The sequence below is a fragment of the Hirundo rustica genome, chromosome 13, assembly GCF_015227805.2.
Source record: "Hirundo rustica isolate bHirRus1 chromosome 13, bHirRus1.pri.v3, whole genome shotgun sequence".
In the NCBI taxonomy this organism is placed as follows: Eukaryota; Metazoa; Chordata; class Aves; order Passeriformes; family Hirundinidae; genus Hirundo; species Hirundo rustica.
In genome coordinates, this window is record NC_053462.1 from 6174256 (window position 1) to 6195145 (window position 20890).

General features: G+C 40.6%; 1 protein-coding gene across 3 annotated transcripts in view; it reads left to right on the forward strand.

Moving 5' to 3' along the window:
- MYO1E (myosin IE) overlaps window positions 1-20890 on the forward strand; it is a 75384-nt gene that overhangs the window by 21523 nt on the left and 32971 nt on the right. For 2 of the 3 annotated variants that reach the window (XM_040076867.2, XM_058422320.1), the window contains exons 2-7: window positions 8047-8190; window positions 10754-10843; window positions 11718-11812; window positions 18062-18149; window positions 19835-19924; window positions 20698-20829. In XM_040076867.2, the coding sequence (XP_039932801.1) occupies window positions 8047-8190; window positions 10754-10843; window positions 11718-11812; window positions 18062-18149; window positions 19835-19924; window positions 20698-20829 (639 nt within the window). Of the gene's footprint in view, window positions 1-8046; window positions 8191-10753; window positions 10844-11717; window positions 11813-18061; window positions 18150-18340; window positions 18454-19834; window positions 19925-20697; window positions 20830-20890 lie in introns of those variants that run through there. The other variant, XM_040076868.2, reaches the window with a different exon arrangement.

Genomic DNA, 20890 nt, shown 5'->3' on the forward strand with positions numbered 1-20890 from the left:
CCTAGGTTAGAGAAATGAGCAGCTGACCGCATACCTTATTTATGGTATCAGAACAGTTAAATGTTATAACTCTGAGCAGTGCGTTGCACTAGTAAAGTTTGGTGATGTCAGCACAAAGGTGATTTTTGGTACATGCTGTTGAAAAAAGTCTTGGCCGCAGTTTTCTGCTGTGTTGCAGCTTTCGCAGTTTCATCATTGCCTGTTGCAATAAAGAGTGTTTTTCTTTAGCCTGAACTGCCGCGGGCGTGTGACTACATGACAGTCTCCACTTAAAAAAAAAAATTCTGTATGCCCTCTGGTTTGTAAACAAGTTCAGAAAATGGCTTTTTTTAAAAAGGAAAAAAAAAAAACCAAACACCAAAAAACAAACCCTAACAAACAATAAACAAACAAAAAAACCCACCCCAAACAACCGAAAGAGATTTGGCTTTAGTTTTTACAAATTATTTTAAATTTAGTTGTTATTCAGGGGAATGATTTAGCTAATGCTTATTTTAGAAACTAGTCTTTCAATTTTGGGGAAATTGCTACATACTGTTACTCATCTAAATCAAACTGTTGTCATAAAAACATCTTATTTGATATTCTTGGTTAACAGCAGTATTAAAATGAGGTCTGTAGTCTGCCCAACATGTTGTATTCTTACAATCCATTAAAAATTGGTGAGGACAAATAAACCCAACAAAAAGTAGATGTTCAGTAATTTTATTGAGAGGTGTAACTAAAAATATAAGTGAGTATTTCTTTTGTAATTATGGTATCTTTTTGCTTATAGTTATAATTGAATTGATTATGTAAACGTTTGTTATTGGGCATGAGATTTTTCAGTCGTTTGGAAGTGCTGGTGACATCAGTGGAAATGGATTTGGTAGATGCAGACGGAGTGTAAATGATGTTGCTGATACTCTTCTGCTACAGTGGAGTGCTATCTAAATGGTGTTTTAACAGGAGCCGTTTTATTCCCTGGAAATCCTACAAATTCTAAAATGATTTTCCCACCTTTTAATACTTGCAAAATGTATTTATCCTTTCATCCTTCAGTGTTGTTTTGTTGAGTTATCAATTTAAATGCTAAGTGATTCAGAAATACTGGAATACTCTTAATTTGTATTCTGCATAGACTGAAAAAAGCAAAACCTGCAGATAAGGAATAATGCTAAAATAATTATTTTTCTTTTCTTGATACTGCATTGCCCCACTCTATTTTCTGGAAGGGAGAGCATTGTGGTACGGGGAAGGGATACGAGGGAGTCTGGGCTGAGCAGCCACTAAACTGCTGTTGCTGATTCCCGGTGAGCTGCAGCAGCGACAGCCTTCAGCCTGCTGATGGGAGCAGCCATCCCAGAATTGTCACTGGAGGCTCCAGCAGTAACCGGGCATTTCCCAGTAAAACCCTCTGTCACAGGACTGTCAGCCGGGGGATGCTGCCGGGGGCGGACTTTGGCCTTAAACTCTCCGGGTAATGTCTCGCAGTATCGGTCTGATGAGGAAACAAATATCTTCAGTCACCGTGAACAAAGGGGTCGGGAGAAGGGGAGCAGGAACGGCTGCAGCCCTACAAAGAGGGCAGTGACTGAGCAGAAAGGAATTCACTGCGGTGATTGTGGCCTGAGATTCCAAAAGCTGCGAGATGGGGCAGGGGAATGAGTGTTGACATCAGCTGGAACAGGACATGGCTGGGACGGTATTTTTGTTATGTGCCAGGGGTTTTAGTTTTACTTGCCCCGAAATTTTCCTCTAGCACCAGCGCAGTGCAGGAGCCCCAGCATCCAGATGCTCCCCGCTCCGGCCCGTGCTGCGGAGCTGGTCCCACGCGTGGAGCCTCTGAGTCACGCTGCTCTGAGATTCCTCCCTCTGGAGAGCACATGGGAAACTCCCAGTGCACTTCAGTTTATTATTTAGTTTCAGGATGATCCAGGAGAAAATGTTTTCAGTCTTCTGCTATAGCAGAAGAGTGCTATGTTGTCTGAATCTGCTGATGGAGTTTTCAAATGACATTTTTCAATTAAAGACCATAATAATATCACATATAAGATGTATGATTACTTAAAACCCTTTGAAACCTGTCTTTAATGGAGAAGAGTGACACACATAAAATCTTTATTACACTTTAAGGATTAACACGGCCAAGATGAAAATATTTGTTGCAATTTATCTCTTACATTTCTTAAATTGCATGATAGGTATATACAGATGTAAAGTGCATATACAATTCACAGATCAAGAGTTAGTGTGCATGAATGCTGCTCAGTGCAGTGATTGTAATACAGGGGGGTGATGGTGGTGTATATGCACACACATACATGCACTAAAAGTTGCTGTTGCAGGGCAGCCGGGGCCTGAACTGATCCACCTGTCCCAGGAAAGCTTGCTGCTTGTGCCACAAGGAACAAGTCAGACTTAGAACAGCTCTGGAGACTGTTCAGTAAGAGAAATAAGACGATAAATGTCTAAGAGCGAGTCAACCATATTAATTTGCTAACGTTACTGCATTTCCTTAGGAAAATTATTTCTTGGACCATCACGACAAAGCCACCCAACAAGCTGTGGGATAAGCAAATGGGAGTTTACAGTTCATTAACTACTTCCCAGTATCTGCCTGCAGTCTCTGTAACTTGTTTCAAAATCTTAGGCACATTTACACGATCCACTTTTGAGCCCATTCCTGTCCTTATTTCGGTCTGTTGTGTAGTTAAAATAATCTTTCATAACTTTTAGAGAAAGTTAATACTGATGCAGCAGATGAGCCTTGTGGTCAAATACTGAAGTAACTTCTATTTTGGCAACGTCCTGTTACTTATCTTAGAAGAATGTTGATGTCATTTCTGACTCCTGAAAATGAGCATGATGTGTAAATCCTGTAGACTCCCGTGTTCTCATAACTCCTGTTGTGTTAGTGTGCATTTGCTGTCCAGGTGAGCAGGCTCTGGTTGCTGTCTCGTCTCCTCCTCCTGGCCCTGGCTGCAGGGAGGTAGAGCCTGGCTGCTCCCTGGCTCCAGAGCCCGGAGCAGGAGGTGATGGTGGGGAGCTGCCCCGGGGCCAGACCCTGCGGGGGCAGCAGCACCTGCGCAGGAGCTGATGGGAGCAGGTGTTTGGAGCCTGCAGCCAGCTCTGGGGTCAGTACTTCAGGTCGTGTTGTGCTGAATCCACCCACCCCTGTCTCTCAGAGCAAACAGTGAGAACTCATGACTTTTCTCCCCAGAATTTTTTTTTCTCGGTATTATATTTCCCTAACCGTGTTTTTTTGGATATTAACCTGCTAGTAGTTTCCATTCCTTAACACATTTTTGGTATTTTTAGGTCTCTGTTAAGGATGTCTATCCTGCTGCTTAGATGCTCAGTATTTTTGCTTTGCTATTTCCTCAGATCTTTAACGATTGCTTTTTGTATCCCTTAATATTTTCTTCATGTTAAATATAAATAAATGGCCTTTTATTTTTGTCCATCGTGCTGCTTCTGCTGCCTTCCTTTAATTTCCTTTCAGAAACATGGTGGCATCATTGCAGCCAGTAGTTATTTTTTCTAATATAAGATATACAAGAGCTATTTTGTAGCACATTTGTTCACTAGAGGTTCTCTTGTTTTGATTATTCCAGTCAAGGACCAAAATTAAGTATGAAGTATACATTAAGTATTTTTGCAATATTCTCTGGGAACAGCAGACCCGTTCACTCTTTAGAAATATGTGAAAGATTCCTCTAAGTGGATTAGAAAAGTTTCCTGATATTGACAGATGATATCATTGCAGAAAACCGTGGGTGTGTTTTCTTGTTAGCTGGAAAAACTGATACAAATTATGCATGTATGGGACTGGTGATAGGCCTCTTTTGGTGGAAGCATTGATGTCAGGTCCAAAGTAAAAATGATGTGCAGCTTTGTCAGTTTTGTGGCATCTTTGGCTGATGTGTGTGTCTCATTTACAATTATATTCATAATACTGAGCTGGGGAGGTAGGCACATGCTCCAGAACTACAAGGATTTTGTGCAGTAGTACTGTGTCTGTTGAAAAGGGGAAGGAACGGTCATGCTTGTGATCACTTGATACTCCTACTCCCTCGTGGAGGCTGAGAATCCCTTCTGCACTGTGGTGGAACATTGATGTTTGCTACCGAAAAAAGCTGTCAGAGATTCAGAGTGGCAATTTTTCCCTTTGTGGGAATGAAGAATGATTATTGATGGCATGTAGGTGGTTGTAGTTCAGTGAGAGTTCTGATGGACAAAGAATAACAAGGCTCTCAGGCACTGAATATAAAGTAGCTTCTGATCCCTTGTTTTCAGTGCTTTATTTTTAGATGTTCTATTTTTAAACACCTTGAAATACAAACATATTTGCTTTTTTGTCCAGTTAAAAGAAAACCCATGTTGTGACACAGCACGACTCTTATCTTTTTATAGCTGCATCAAATACGTGTTGCTTAGGATAATGTAAGAATACACAAACAATAATAGAGGCAAAAATAAGAAACCAGCAGTTGCTACTGTAACACAAGGTGGAGGGCAGCAAAAAGAAATTCCGTAAATAGATGTCTTATCAATGCTTATTCATTCCATACAAAACAGCGATCTGCTTTAACCACATTGTACTGCCAGTACCAAAAGTAGTGCGGGAAGCATAGACGGTATTTAGTACGTAGAATATATTTTGCATCCCCCTTCTTGGTATTAATGTAGCGGCTGTGTTAATCTGTTAATGAGTGGGTGTTCAGGGACACGCAGAGAATGGATTTTGCAGGTTGGGGTGCGGGAGATGCTGGGGTTGCTGAGGGGGCCCTGCGGCCGTGCCCGCGCTCCGCAGGCTGCAGGCCCCGAGCTCACGGGGTCAGCTTGTGACTCGTAAATATTATTCTTGTCAGTACAGAGCAGATCTGATTTTGAGCCTAAAACAGCAACTAAATGAATTATAACAGCTGACAGCAGTGTGGTACACGCCTTTAATTGCAGCCTTGCCAGTCCAGCCTCCGCTCGCTCCCTGTGCAACGTCACATGCTGGGGTTGGAAGCCCGGGAAGAGCCTGGGGGAGGCCTGGCAGCCTACAGGTTCTTCTACACTGGTGTTTCCACTTCTGTGGCTTTTAGCAGCCTGTTGAGATGTGGTTTTGTTTTGGGGCTGTTGTTTTGTTTTGTATTTTTCCTAATCTGCCGAGCTCATCTTTTTCCAGCTGCTCAGGCTTTGTTAGTGCTGACACAAAGACTTTTATCTGCTTATTTATTGTACAGTTAGACCACACCTTTAACCGAGAAAACCTAGGAGAAGCCAAGTATCCGTCTGCTGACGTGTGACCCGCAGGGCTTGGCCCTGGGCTGCACCTCGGGCTCTCAGGCCAGGTCTGACCGTGTCCCAGGGCAGCTCCTTGGAGCTCCCAGGTCCTGCCCGGGGCAGCTCTGCTAGCCTTGTGCTGCTGGCTCTGAAGAACCTGCTGGGAAAGAAGGATGCAAGGAGGCCAGGAGACCTGGATGATGGGTCTGGTGTGTTATGTGCTGGACAGCAGAGGGCAAATGGCAGCTGAGAGAATTAGCCTGAGTACGCTCTGCAAAGCAGGTTCAAGTGGGTACCAGCTAACTAGCTCAGGTGTGAATTGTCTCCAGATTAGAGTGCTGCATTTTTTTCTGGCTGATGGAAGACTGTGGCTTAAAAAAAAGGCTTAAATTCTCAAACAGGCAATAAGAAGAAATCATTAGTGTAATTTTTAAGCATATAGCCTTGACCTTTGGGAAATACACAGCCTGGAGTAAGATGAAGAATTGCTTTTATATGTGAAAGCTATGATGTGAAGTTTTTTCAGATGATTGATTATAGGAAGATTCTTTAATTTTTTTATTTTTTTTTTTTATTTCAAAACTATTAAAAACCAGTTAGTCGTTGGCGGGACATGGTTATTGTACCATTTGGAAGTGACAGAAGATGCTAAATTCAGATTAGACTCTGTAGTCATTGCTCATGCTTGGAAGGGCAAGAACTTGGGAGTGGGTGATGTCCTCTAGACAGGAGACTCCCTGTTTTGTTGCCAAGACAAAGAGGTGGTAGCCACTGCACCCAGCCATCTCACTGGTGTTACCTTTCTGGAGAAGGAGTGAGAACAAAACTTAACCACAGCTGGTCAGGCTCTACTAAAGCTTGGGCTTATTTCTAGATCCCAGGGAGAAGTCTGACAGTAATCTGGTGGTGATTTGCCGCTTCTCTGCACATTTGGATGTAAGGCCCTGTTTTGAAACGAAAAGGGTAATTCCAAACTACTATGAAACTGCCTTTTCAATTGAGTCACAGTTTTAATGTGATGGCCCTACTGAGTGCCGTGACTCTCGCTCTCTTCTATGCCACTGCTTTACTGGGTGTTTAGGCTGCTGCCTTTTCGTTAAACCTCTCTGCACGGTTTGCAGCGTGTCCGTGGTCATGTGGCTCAGCTTTGATTGCTGCTGTGACTAGAGCTGGGCAGGAGCACAGGGCAGAGCTGCTCTCAGGAGAGCTGGGCTGCCCTGGCACTGCCTCTTGCTTCCCTGCTGGCTCCCAGTGTGTTTGGGGAAGAGCCCTTTGACCTGGTCCTGTGTGTGGCTTAATCACAGTCAGCAACAGTCAGTGACTTGCATAAAGCTGCTGTTTTGCAGACAGTCTGCACATTTTCCATGTATCCCGTGGCTTTGCAGGCTTTGTGCTCATTGAGCTCACTGGGTCTGATGCCATGGCTTCCAAAGGGAAGCTTGATTGTTTTCCCAGTCTCATTTCTTACACGTTTTCTGTAGCTTACTCCATTATCTGATACTAAACCACATTCTGTATAGCTTTGTGAACAATATAATTATCCATATTTATGTTGATGCTGTACCTTCTTGTCTATCCTGCCAGTTTTTTTTCCAAGTGTAAGTTGCTGATGTCCCATTTCAAGGTACCAATGCAGTTGAAGTGTGCAGAGTGCCTAAATTTTCTTCTTTAATCTGTAAAATTTTTACGGAATAAAATAATGTATATATACTTTACAATAATAAATTGCTTCTAGTCTGGTGAATGGGACTTGATCCCATAGGAAGTACACCAGAGTATTGTAGTTAAATCACATTGTTACGAATTGTAGCGTTAAAGAATAAGGGGAATTTGCATAAATGGTCATTTTGTTGGCCACATCTTCCTTGACAGCATACTTGATCACTTCTCAGTGTTAAATGTGGTAATTCCAACATCACTAATTTCAGTGTTGTGGAAGCAAAAATTAAGTAGAAAAAGGGAAGAGATTAGAACCCCATTAACATTGTCTGCCAGGCTACAGAAGATTGGTTTGGGTTTGGAGAGCGGATTTATAATTGAATTAATAGCCTTGATGTTGCCTGGATTTAAATCTGTTTGTGGGTGTATTCATGGAACCAAACTACTGTTAGATCAGCTGGAAGAAAAACAGATTTTGATTTCAAGTGATACAGCATGAAATGTCACATGTTTTAGTAGCATCCTGAAATAGCAGTCTCTGAGTGTGGGGAGAGTATCTATTTAGATATCACTTAAGCATGGTGACTAACAGATCAAAAGGGACTGTGAAGACATGCAGCCGACAAGCTGGGGTACAGAATTTGCAGAACATCCCTGAATACTTCACTGCAGCAGGTTCACAGCTTCCCTCCCAGTAACAGCTTATGCGCAGCTTTGACTTAAAAGACTGTAAAGGCTAAGGAAAGCACTGTGGTGATGGTAATTATCCTCACTGCTAATAGTTACAGTGTAGGAGCGTAATTTTTGCATCCTTAGCTTTCAATAGCTGCATCTCAGTTGGAATAATTGGTCTTTTTTCTACTAGATTTAAAAATGACTGCCATCTGAAATCCATTCTGTGTGTAGGTGGTCGCAAAACCCCACGGAATTACTTTATAGTTTTGGAGGGCAGTACAGAGGCAAGTCAGCTGACACCGTTTATATATGCTTTCACAGAATACCTGGATCAAAGGAAAGAATTCAATAAAAGAAAAACATTTGGGAGGTTGGAATTTGAATAATGGTTTTCAGTTACTTAGTGCTGATGAGAAATGTAGTAACCTTTGTGATGTTCGTTGTGCTTTCCTGCAGGGCAGCAAAGGACACTACAGATACCACTGGCAGAGCCACAATGTCAAGCACAGCGGAGTGGATGATATGGTCCTGCTTTCCAAAATCACTGAGGATTCCATAGTGGAGAACCTCAAGAAACGATACATGGATGACTATATTTTTGTATCCTTTGTTGGTTTTGTGGGGCCCTGTGGCCTTGCTGAGCTCAAGGATGCTGAACATTTTATGTGGCACTTCACCTGAGATAACAGAAAAGGCTTTGAAAACTCAGCTAATTATGAGGGTTGAAAATAGGATAGCAAAAATTATTTTAAGGCAATCTTTTTAATATGTTGAAGATTGTATCTCCATGTGTTTATATATTCATGTGACCCCTGAAGCCTCCTGAGGTAATGCTACTTCTAAGAGCAAGAATTAATATGTTTTAGGTGTGCTTACATTTATTGATGTGTTGTCTTCTATACCTACAAAATTGTAATGCTTTCAAAATAGCATTTCTTCTGTGACATAACCCTGTTTACAACTTATTCTGAAATTGTTAATATTCTGAATCATGGGATGATGGAAATAGGTGAATATGTCTACAGCTGTAAATCTTCAGTGTTCTCACTTAATTTTTTTTTCTGTGATTAATGAAAATGGGAAAATTTAAATACCTGAACATGCAACCTAACAGGAAGAACTGACTCCAGTACCCAAGGCTTGCTTTTTAAAAAATACTTCATATGAAAGCAATTCCTTAAGATAAGAACAGTCACTATTTCATTTTCAGCTTTCACAATGTAATGTGAGCTGCAGTAATGAATTTGGTAAATTCTAGTCAGTGATTATGTACTAGAAAGTTATGCTGTTCCTTTTGCTTTAACCGGGTTTTCATGCTTGCTAGTTGTATCTGGAGAATAGTTTCCTTGAAGAGTTTAACATATTTTAGCAGAAAAGGGAGGAAAGACAAGATCTCCTGGCTGTTTCCATATATTCAGATGGTCAGCACCTGTGTAGCAGCTCAATTTAGCAAGGACTGATAGAAGAAAGTTCATGTTGCAGTTGCTTCCATCATGAACTGCAGAGGTTTCTAATACCTGTGTGAACATGGGTTTGGATCCTCTGTTCACTGAAGTACCACACTCTTCCTAAAATTGCTTTATAGCAGCGTGATGAGGTCGCACAGCATTTGCCAGACTGTAGTACAGGGACAGGCTGTAGAATCCCTCCTGGTAGTAACACGAGTGAGTGCTTCTGGCCCGTGGAGCACTGTGTGTTCCTTGCTGTGCATGCAGAGAGACTTCAGTGCTCTGTGCAGGAGAAAGCTTTTTGTTTTTTTCTTTTTTATGAAAATAGTGAGATGAACATGGAGATGGTCTTTCTGCTGAAGCTGGGATATAAGGGTGTTTTCCAAGGGGACTAGTGGTCACGTTGAGGGATCAGTCTTACCTCGTGTACGGAGAAGGACTCTTTTTGCACTTCTGGGAAGGCTTTTCATTCAAAGGTGAAGGTCATCTCTTGAATATTTGAATTGTTTGCATGTCCACCCATGAGTGAACGTTTCTCAGTTCTACATTGTACAGAGATGACGGAATCATCCCAGAAAATGCTGGTATTGTTTACCAACAGAAAACTGTCACTTCCAGTGTTTATACTGACACAATGAGTAATTGATCTATTATATCCAAGACCCAGATGTTGTCACTCTTTTCGCATTAAATTAAATATGTATGAAGAAAGCATTGCAAATTAATATTATAGAAATTATGTTTGTTGAGTTTTAGTTTTTCTTTAACATTTTACTTTGCCTTGGCACCACAGCAGGAGATTCCTACATAGGACAATCCATCAGGATAGATTTGTTAATTTTCCTACTTTGTACAGAAAGCTTAGATAGCAAGTTTGCCTGTGAACAGTCCCAGACTGTTAATGAAACCTGCAGTACAACATCTTGGACCCATAGGTGTGGGCTTGTTGCTAACTCCCAGCTCAATGAAAAGTGATACCGATACCTGGGAGTTACTATCAGGTAATGTATACACTGCAGCTGGAGTTCCAAAGGTTTATGAAGTATTTGAAATGCAGAGCGTGTACAGCTGAATGCAGAATGATGAAATACTATATTAACAATGTTGCAAAAAATCTAATAATGGCTTGAAATTGAGTGTCTTGGTACAGGGCAGCCTGCAGGAGAGGACTCCGAGGGACTGTTAATAGTTTCACTCATAAAATAACACCACAGCCTGAATTACCCAATTCCCCCAGCACCCCCCGTGCATGCAGCTGAGTAATTGTCTGATTTAGCTCGGCAGTGGCCGTTTCCATGCGGCTCTGCGTGCTCAGCACTGTGCTGAGATCAGAATGTGTCACTGTACTGTATTCTGCAAAGGTCAAACCAATATTTTCTAATACTGACAATATGACCTCTTCAGCTACAAAGCACTAAAACCAGTTCAAATGTGCCATTTCCTTTCTGTATTTTTATTCAAGGTGTGTCATGTTTTGGCCTTTAATACACGTTTCTGTACTTAGCTCGTCCTAAAATAAGATAAGACAAAAATATTCCAATTGAATGGTATGCTTATATTCTTGTAAGCCTGCTTATTTAATTTTTATTAGCAATTGTCATAAGCTGTGGTGCTTTTTACTATTATTTGAAGTAATTGGTGGAAAAGTTCTTTGTCACCATTAGTAAGATGATACTTTATGAAACTGTTGTTACCTTAACTTCTTTTGAATGTAGACATACATTGGCTCTGTATTAATCTCTGTGAATCCTTTCAAGCAAATGCCATATTTTGGGGAAAAGGAAATTGAAATGTACCAAGGAGCGGTAAGTAAAGCAGTCTAAAATATTGTGCAGTATTCAGGGGCTTGGAAATAATATTTTACATAGTTTATAACACTTGGAAGTGTTTGTTTCTAGGTTTGCTAGCATTTTGTTAGCCTGGGAGAACTTGGCAGATAGTCATTGCCATAGACTGTCTTCAAATTGAATTCCCTGCAATGTAAGATCAGTATTTCAAGAAAATACTTGTGTTGATTGGCTCTAATCCATATTAGGTATCTCTCCTTGGCATGTCCTTGCTCCTGCAAAGGCAGTTTTTAGGCTGTCATATGCACAAAATGGCCATTAGTGGATTTGGAGACTGTGATTTCAGAACTCTAGCTGGACAAGAACAATAAAAAAGTGAGGTGCCAAAATTAGATGCCACTTTTGAAAATATAGCTTGAAGAGTGAGTCAGCACAAGAACATTAGGGACTTGAAATTCAGTTTCCTTCTTGAGTTGGGCGTGTCCACTCAGGGCAGCTGTTGGGTTTGGATGGCCCAGTGATGAAAATGGGACCTGAGGCACCAGGCTCTGAGTGCTGCTGGGGGAGAGCATTGTTAGCACATGAGCACTGGTGGGATAGGCTTAAATTTCCTTTAGACAAGTAATGCATTTCAAGCAAAAGCCATTTCTAGAGCAGGGTATTTCTAGGAGAAAATTATGGGTTAGAGAAAGTTAACTAACAAAGTCTAGAGACTTTGGTTTGTTTTTATTGAATGTACCAAAGAATTCTTGGGGAAAATTCACTATAAAGTGCTATTCAGAACTATTTTTTCCAGAGAAATAACTCTTCCAATTTAAATACAAATGTATTTTGCTCTTTTTGCATTTTTTTAATACTGTCTTGAAAAATTATCCTTTATTTCCCCTCCTAGGCACAGTATGAAAACCCACCGCATATTTATGCTCTTGCAGACAGCATGTACAGAAACATGATTATTGACAGAGAAAATCAGTGTGTCATTATTAGGTAAGAAAAAGATCGGTAAAAATATTGTATCTTCTTACGGTGTTTTAACTTGAAGAAGTAGAAGAGTTTACTATATCATTAAAAATCATCTGTCCACGTTCATGTTTTGGGATTTTCTGGGATAGCTAAGTATTTTCCGACCCTCCTTTTTGTTTTCCAGTAAAATCCTGATGATAGCTTAACCACAAGAAGTCTCTTACTCACACAGCCAACTTCTTGTCCAATGGCAAAATTACAGCAGCTTGAATGACTACATGAGGGGGCTGGATTAGCAGCTGTACAGCCAGATACTGTGAAATTCAGCAATCCCACATGGACTGCATTTATCATGGTCTTTTGTTCCTTTAGGAATTTTGCTTGCATTCATTCAGAGACAAAAGGCGAGAGATACTGGGAAATTAATTTTGTCTTCACTATTAATCTATTTTAATTATTAAGCGATGGAATTCACTGTAGAATTATTACTCAACTTTTTTAATGACAGGCATTATTTAAGTGACAGAGTGAATTTTGGGACCGGAGTTAACGCTTTGTTCTCATCTGTGGGTTTTGGGTGTGTGATAAAAGAAAATGTGTGGAGAGCGAGAACTGCAGGATCCTGCCGCTGGGAGCCTCTGCCCCTTGTGACTCCCTTGTGACAGGGCCTGGGGAGGTTGAGTGCAGAGCACCTGCAGCTGCCCTTCACCCATCCCAGAGCAGGCTGGGCCTCCAGGGCTGTGCAGGGGTCTTACACCTGGGAAGGCCGAGCAGGTGGTGGCAGTGTGCTGGGCCCAAGGAGGGCCTCCCTGCTCCTGGGACACAGGAAACAAAAAGCCCAGAGCTGTCCTGTCTGTCACTGGGACGGCCGAGTTCTTCCCTGAGCTCAGCCTTTCTCTTTGGAAATCTGATGCCTGTTGCTGTGCTGAAGTTTGCTCGGCACACATAGTCAGATTGAGACCTGTTAGGAACGGGTAAAAATTGGAATTTTGCTTTTGGCATCCTAGAGAATGGGATGTTTCACATGAAGCTAAATTTACAGTGAAAATCTTGGAGCTGTTGTAGATTGTGAATAAAACCCCTACTTTTTGATCTTGTGCTATGCCCCACAGTGCAATGCATGCATTGTGAGAGAGCTGAGATGCAAACTTAGAGTTTTAATTTTGCGTGAGAATTCTTGCACTTGAAGCCTGGATTATGTACTTGAATGCTCTTTGGAATGTGCATTTTGTATGTGCAGGGTGAGACTTCTCTCAGTGTGTGCACAGCCTATTCAAAGTCTGCAGGTGTTAATTGAAATCTACTGCAAAACTGAAACAAGAAGGATCATGTTTGCAAGGGGCATTTCGGAGACTTTTTTTCTTCATATGCATTTATTTTTCATTTGATATTTTTGTTACAGACACTGTAGAACTGTGGACTAGACTTAGAAATAGTTTCCATTATGGTTTTAGATTTTTTTAGGACACTTAAAAATTCTTTTTATAAACAATAAATCAAGTAACTCAGCTGGTCCCTAAATTGATTCTGTTTGGTTGATGTGTTAATCTTTTGGACCATGTTTGATTTAAACTGTTTAGATACATCTTGTATTTTCTGATTTAATGTCATCACTATTTCCAACAAGCAGAGCTGGCTTTAGAAGGAAGTTTCTTGAAGTTGGGAGTTTGCTTGCTTTACGTTTTATTGCGTGGACCAGAAGGCACTGAAATCGCTGCCGACTGACAGCTTCCAGGGTGCTGCAGCTCTTCAGTGAAATGAATGTTCTGCCTCAGAGTCTGCTACCACTCCAGCAGTTTCAGTAATAGCTGCCAGGGCCTCTTCCATTTCTGCCCCTAAACTGGTGATTCTCAAAAAACCGAGACACAGCTCTGTCTGTTGTCAGTGCCACAGAGCTGCTGGGCATAAGCAGCTCCAAACGAACCTTTGTGTTCTTTTTCCTTGTCAAAGCAGCAGATTTCCCCGTAAAGAAAGGTTTGTGAAGAGAGAGGGTAAGAAATAAGGTGTAGATGGGCCCTATTCACAGCCGGGTCACAAAGGCTAAGTCTGGCTTCTGTTGCATGTGGGGACAGAAGGATGGGGAGGGGGCAGGTGCACTCCTGCTGTGTCCTCCCTCCGTGTGCTTTGGGCACCTGTGGTGTCTCTCCAGAGCTGGGGGGGGACATGCATTCCACAGACTGGATGTGTGTTTCAGGCAGGTGAAGGAGGCTCCTAGTGCAGGCAGAGCACCTTCTACCCGGACATGAATTCCAAATGCATCTGGACACCGAAAGAAAAATCTCACCCTCTTCAAAAGTCGGTGAATGAAGTGGGAAAAGTAGATCCAAAAGAAAATGCAATTCTCTGCAAGGCTGGATAGGTGACAACCAAAAATAATCTCTTTTCATATGATAATACTAATCCAAAAAGAAGAACTTTTGCCAAACAACCTTTCCAAGGCCGGGGAGGGCTTTTTCATCAGCTGAGTAATTCCAGCGTGTTTGCATATGTATTAAGAAAATGACACGTGCACAAGTCTCATGGTAGCTGAGCTGCTTTGCATGGCTGCTGCAGGGTAAATAAACAATGAGGTTATTCACGGGCTGCCTCGGGGCTGGGCTGAGTCCAGGAGCGGGGTGTGCTTAGGTGGGAGCAGCGCCCACTGATCTTCCCTGGCTCTGGTGCATGGGCAGAAGTGAGAGGAAGTTCGCTCACGGGGGTAACACGGCTACACTGGACTTCATTTCTCATTCCGTTTATGTTTTACTGAGGCATGACCTTTTAATTTAATTCAGACCTTTCTTGAACTAAGCTCGTTGGTGGCAATTAAAACAGACTGTTGGCATTTCTCCCCCGTGTGACGTGGCTGCCCCTCCAAACTGTCAGCAAGGAGTTGTCCAGTCAAGATTTTAATTACGAAGAATTGTCTCTCATGACTTTAAGTTCCTTTTGGACTATCACTGTCATTTAATTGAGAGTGGAGGTTATGATTCATATGTTTCTGTTACGTAGCAATAAATGCATTTCTTCAGAGTGTTGTTAATGTTTTACCTTTCTGTAAAGCTGAGGACTTTATTTTCACTTGGATTCTGTGATCCCTGCCAGGAGATGTTGCTGTTTCTTTAAAGCAGATTTTTTGTTTGTAGTTTTAGTTTACATTTGCCATTTGTGTGGCAACGTTTGAGTCCAGGAAAGCAGTGTATGAAGACTGCATTATCTTAAAACACAATACATCTCATATACTACAAATGGGTGTTAATGAAAAGATCATTTACCACCCAAACTGCCTTTAGTGAGCAGCTCATGTCTATCTTAAATCTGTTAAGTTCAAAATTCAGTAAGAGATCCCTAGTCAGCTTCTATATCTCAGCTTTCCAGAAGACTCAAATGACTGATCATTCTAAAACGTCTGGAGAGAACCTGACTGGAAATATGGCTGAATTTTAATAAGGAAGTGATAGAAATGTAAGTCTAACGCTGAAAGAAAAGTTAGGTTAAAGCTCTCATTCAGAAAGGAAAAATATTTCACTGAAATCATGCTATTGAGGTTTCTCTGAACATAATTGGAGAAATAAAATTTTCTGTGTAAAAACCTAAAACCTAAAAACCTTAACCAAACACAGCAGAGTATTTTACATACACAGTGCCCTTTACTGGCAGATCCAAGAGTTCTTTATAAATATTTGGTATTAGAATTTCTGCATTGTCCTGGCAGTGTAGATAAGCATCACTTGTATTGTTCTACAGCCATGGATACAATATTAAATAGCACTCAGAAAATTAATTTTAGCGAGAAGGATGATGCTGTGTATTGGATCTTGCTTCTCTAATTACTGATTGTTTCCTGTGGGAAGGAAGAAAGGAGCAAAAAAAATTCCTTCTGTGTTTGTAGTCTTATTCTGATTTCAGCTAAGTATTAATTGACTTTGTGGAAGAAAATGTATTTTTTCTGAAGTGGCAAATAAAGATAGCATAAACAATATATCTTTCAAGGCGTTATAATTTTTGTTAGTAATTGAGACTATGTGCTAGTTTTATTTTTAGCGAGAAGAGTCTCTGAGAAAATTGTCAATACCACAATCCATTTTAAGATTTTTTTCAAGCTCTAAAAACCTACTTCAAACTACCAAGTTAGATGATTCTTACATCTTCTTAAAACAGTTTTAATAGCAGCAGAGCAGTAAGATTTATATGAAGCAGCTGCATGAGACCGTTTGGCAGGAATGCCACAATTTCTTTGTTTCCTTTGAATACCTGAGCTTTACTGGGGCAGGATACCATCCCATCAGATAAAACTGCTTTGGTTCATAAATAATGCATCTTCTTGTTTTATTCGAGTTTAATTGGAGCAATTTGCTGCTCTTTGATCAATAAAAACCTAAAACTGAAAAACAGTGTATGCATGCATAAATCTAAAGCAAACTCTGGAAGGCAATCTTTTGGCCAAATTAATTTACTGGAAAGGACCATTTATACTGAAACAGGCTAACAGTAAAACGGAGCTTTATTGCTCCAGCTCAGTTCTGTGGCAGACACTGTGCAGTTGGAAATACAAGCCACACTTAATTTGAGCAAGGAGGAGAAGGATAATGGATGCATTGAAGAAAATCTTACAGAAATGTGTTATATTTTTACTGTGTAATAAATAATACCTGATCAGATTCACTCAGTGTTTGGCCCCTGGATCCTCCCCTGTACTCAGTTGAAAACTGCAATTTGTGAGCTCAGAGTATGATTCAGGTTCAGTTGGTTTGTCTGATTTTACAACAGGAAGAACAAATTTACTGCCAGCAGATTTTGAAGAAATGTTATTTTAATTATTGAACTACTCATGATTTGAACTTTTAAAAGCGGTTTGCCATTCATCCAACTCTGTCCCTGTGAATGTAGTAGATATGCAGAATACAGGCTTTTTTGCTTGTTGGGAAAAGGTGACTCAGAAGAAAAGTAATAATCATGGTCTGTGCTCCAGAGATGGATGCTCAATAAGTACTTTTTCACCCTTTCAAGTTTTCAGTTTGATCTGTAAAACTGTAGTCAGGAGAAGACAAAAACATGAAAACATTTCTGGGAAAATAATTTAAAAGAGCCTTGCGGTATTTCTGTGTTGTTTGGAAGCTTTAAAGATGTAAAATTACATTTGAAGCTTGGCAGTTTGGGGAGTTTTTCCAGAATGAAACCTTGAAGAATGTGTCTATTAGTCATGCTGATAAGGAGCTCTGAGTTGTTCATCTCGGTGAGTCCCTTTCCTGTATAGGACATGCTGATGTTTCTTTGGCAGATGTAGCTAAAATTTGTTCAGGAAAAGATGTGCATTTGATCCATGTCCAGGAACAAGTGGGCGCAGGATAGAAGAGTCAACAACATTCACTGAAATTATTCAGAAGTTTAAAGATAGCACAGATTTTCACAAAAGAGAAAAGAGCTATTTTAGCTCTTTTTGTAACATTGAACCACCATCTGTGTGTTCTTTTTGCTTTGGTGTAGTTGTCCAGGTCACAGGAAACACATTAAGCTTGGATCTGAGTTCTGCATCAAGGTTTATGAAGTCTGAAGGAATTCCCCTGAAATGAAGGGCAGAAGCTTTAAGGGATGAAGTGAAGGGAGGCTGGATTGTCTGGCACACCAGTCTTCTTTCCTTCTTGAGAAACTTACTGACTGCAAGAAGGCAAAGCTGCTGATGTGGTAAACACCATTCAGCATTGAAGTGAAGTATTATAAAGGAAGGAAGGAAGGAATTGTGAGAGCTAGGACGGGATATTAAGATTTCTTGTACCCTGTGTCAAGAGGCATAGGAACAGGAAGGTAGTTCTTCCGTCATTCAGGATGTGATTAATAATGCCTCATTATTTTATTCAGGAACACCTAAAACAAAAAACTACTAAAATTAAGTAGTTATCTGGTATGGCATGCACAGCTCAGATATTCAAATTAATTTTTGTGTAAAGACCTGAACTCCCCCTAAAGGGAGATGGGAATTGAGTCTTTAACGCACAAATTCTCTTTTGAGCGTCTTGCTTTAAGTAGATATTTCTCAATGTACGTACTTGTGCGGCCTTGGCGTCTTGCAGAGGTTCTGGTGTCCATGCAAGATGGTGAATTCAGAGTTCTGTACTCACAAACTTGTCCCAGTATGATGCTACCACACTAGATCACAGTCTGTATCACCGGGTTACTCAGTGTATGTGGTGTATTTCCTTAAGGTACCTCACCTTGGACAAGATGAACTTCAAATTACCCCACTGCAGAGTTACTTAAAAACTAACATGTACATTTTTGTGTTTCTTTCTGTAGTGGGGAAAGCGGTGCTGGGAAGACTGTAGCTGCTAAATATATCATGAGTTATATCTCCAAAATTTCAGGAGGTGGTCCTAAAGTACAGGTGAGTTGATACGCAGTAATACTGAAGCATAAGCTTATCCTAAAGATTCACTTGCGAGGTGGAATGACAAAGGGTGTTGGGGCAGACACTGGCAGATAAGAGGCTCTTTTCACCTGGATGTCGTGGGGAGGAGCACCCAGAGACACGTGGGCCCAAAGCAGAGAGCCCTGGGCCGAGCAGCTTTGCTGCAGCTTTGCTCACTGCAGGATGCTGCATGGGAGCCAAGGCAGGGACAGCCACAGGGGCAGAATCAGCTCTGCTCCAGCTGCTGCAGCCCTTTTGCTGAATTGAATCTGCAAGATGGGTGGGTTTTGGCTTTGTGGTTTTTTGGGGGTTTTTTGTTGGTTTTTTGTTGGTTTTTTTTTTTTTTTTTCCCAGTTAAGTGTTAAGAGGTACTTTAATTGTTCTAAACCAGGTTAAGAACAACAGTTGATCCTTTTAGTAGATGTGTGGTTTTTTCCTCCTGTGTTGCCATTTTATTGAAAACTGACCTGGCTTTTTGGGTTTCTCTTGCTTCCTTTAAATTTCTAATTTGTGTGTATACATCAAAGAGGTACAGCAAAAACATCATCTTGTTTTATGAGGTTGCCTAGGCAAAATTAGGGTGTGTGAAAGCTGCCCGAAGAACAAATAGTTGCTTTTGTTAGCAGCTGTACTGTTGATGTCTGTTCTATCTTAGAACTAAAGCTAATTGAATGACAGAGCCATAAAAATTCCCTTAATGACATTTCAGTGTCAGTCCTTCACTGATAGGCACTGGTAGGTAGTGGCTGCTTTAACCAGTCCATTCCTGTTAAGTGCTTACTGTAATTTTTACTTTATTGCAGTCTCTGATGTTGAGTGTGTTGTTTCTGTGTACTTTTGTACAACAGTGACACTGGGACCATTGCAGAGAATAACTCAGTAACGAAGAGAATGATCCAGAGAGAGTGCATTGTGTTATTTTTGCAATAAATATAATGGTTCTTTATAAGTAACTATTTTGTTTTGTTTAAAAGATGCCAGCTTTTTGTACAAAGTTGAAAAATACTCTTAGTAATTACAGAGTTAGGGTTGATGAGGTTGGTAGGTTGCCTTGAGCATTTCTTCTGAAATAAAATTCCATCTTCTTTTCACAACCCTGCATTGGGTTTTTTCCAAAGCTGATGTCTTCTCCATGTTTTGAGCTCCCAGGACTAGATAAAGAGACAGTAGTAACACATTTCATTGCTAAGACAACTGGATAGCATTATCAGTGATTGCAAAACAAATTGCTGAAGCAGTTGCAGATTCCTGAATTTCATGCTACTCTGACTTCACTGGTTGTAGTTCCAGGTTCCCCCCCAAGAATTAAATGCTCATGTGTAAGTGTGGTTTAAAATGAAGATGATGGAAAAAACAGATCAATTTATCATCTGTGTTGCTTGGCAGAACAATGCACAGAATCACCAGGTTTTAGCCTTGGGCATTTTCTTTAATTTTGTAGGATTTTCCTCAAAAATAGGAAAAAAAAGGTCTGGAGGACAAATTGTTTCTTTTCTTCTGTTCCTTATACGATCAAGAGATATTTTTATGCATGCAGGATTTCTTGCCTTTTTAATGAATAATTTATATGTAATGGGTTTTTTTTTTTTAAAGAAAATCTGTAGGGACTTTAAAAATGTCTATTTCTGAATTTGCATTTTTTTTGTTTCCTAAAATTTTAGCATGTTAAAGATATTATTCTGCAATCCAACCCTTTACTGGAGGCCTTTGGAAATGCAAAAACTGTACGGAACAACAACTCCAGCAGATTTGTAAGTCCCTGTACCTTCGAGATGACTTTACTCTTCCACCCTTCTGTGCTGTTACAGAGACAATATTCAGGGGTATAATATAAATTTGCTGCAGGAGAGGTAAATCTGAATAAGATACAAAGTGTTTGAAATGACAGTAGGTGTCAGAGGCTTTTGTTTTGTTCTGTATAGGTTGTGCATTTCTTTCTCTGTATGGACTGGGTACAGCTTTTGAAGTACCAAGGCTGCAGCCTTTACTAATATGATACAGGCAGTAGGCAGGAATTACCTTCAGTCTGTCATTCCAGAAGGCTCAAGATAATCTCATTAAGTGGCTGCTCACTGAATTGCACACCACAGGTTCCATTTTAAAAAGTAGGTTTTAAAAGTTTGAGATGTGTTCCTTGGCTAACAGGAGCGTTAATGCAGTTAATGTCTCCCTTGAAAGTAAGAGATCATGGCTTTGCTTCCAGGCAGAACAGTTTGCTGTTGTGGATCTGTTGAACTGACTTGCTGTGTAGTGAGCCTTGTGGTTTCCTTTATAGTAAGCAAGAGTCTCAGCAGTGAGGAGAAGCCACTGATCTCCTCTCTGCGTTTGCATTAACAGGGGATGTGTTAATGTTGAGCTGTATAAATGCAGAAAAGACGTGGTGATTCAAGAGTCTAAGCTCAGGATACCTTGAGGTATCCATAAAGGTGAAATAGCCTTGTAACCTTGCTTGGAATACAGTACAAATGCACAGTTTTGAATTTGCATTTACTAACCATTTAACAGCTTGAATTGTTTCTTGCAGGGGAAATACTTTGAAATACAGTTTAGCCCAGGTGGAGAACCAGATGGAGGGAAAATCTCCAACTTCCTACTGGAAAAATCTCGAGTTGTAATGAGGAATCCTGGAGAGAGGAGTTTTCACATTTTTTACCAGGTCAGAAGTGTCTAAGTCCTTCTTGAGTTATGTAAAGTATCTGGGACCTGTTTTCTCCTTT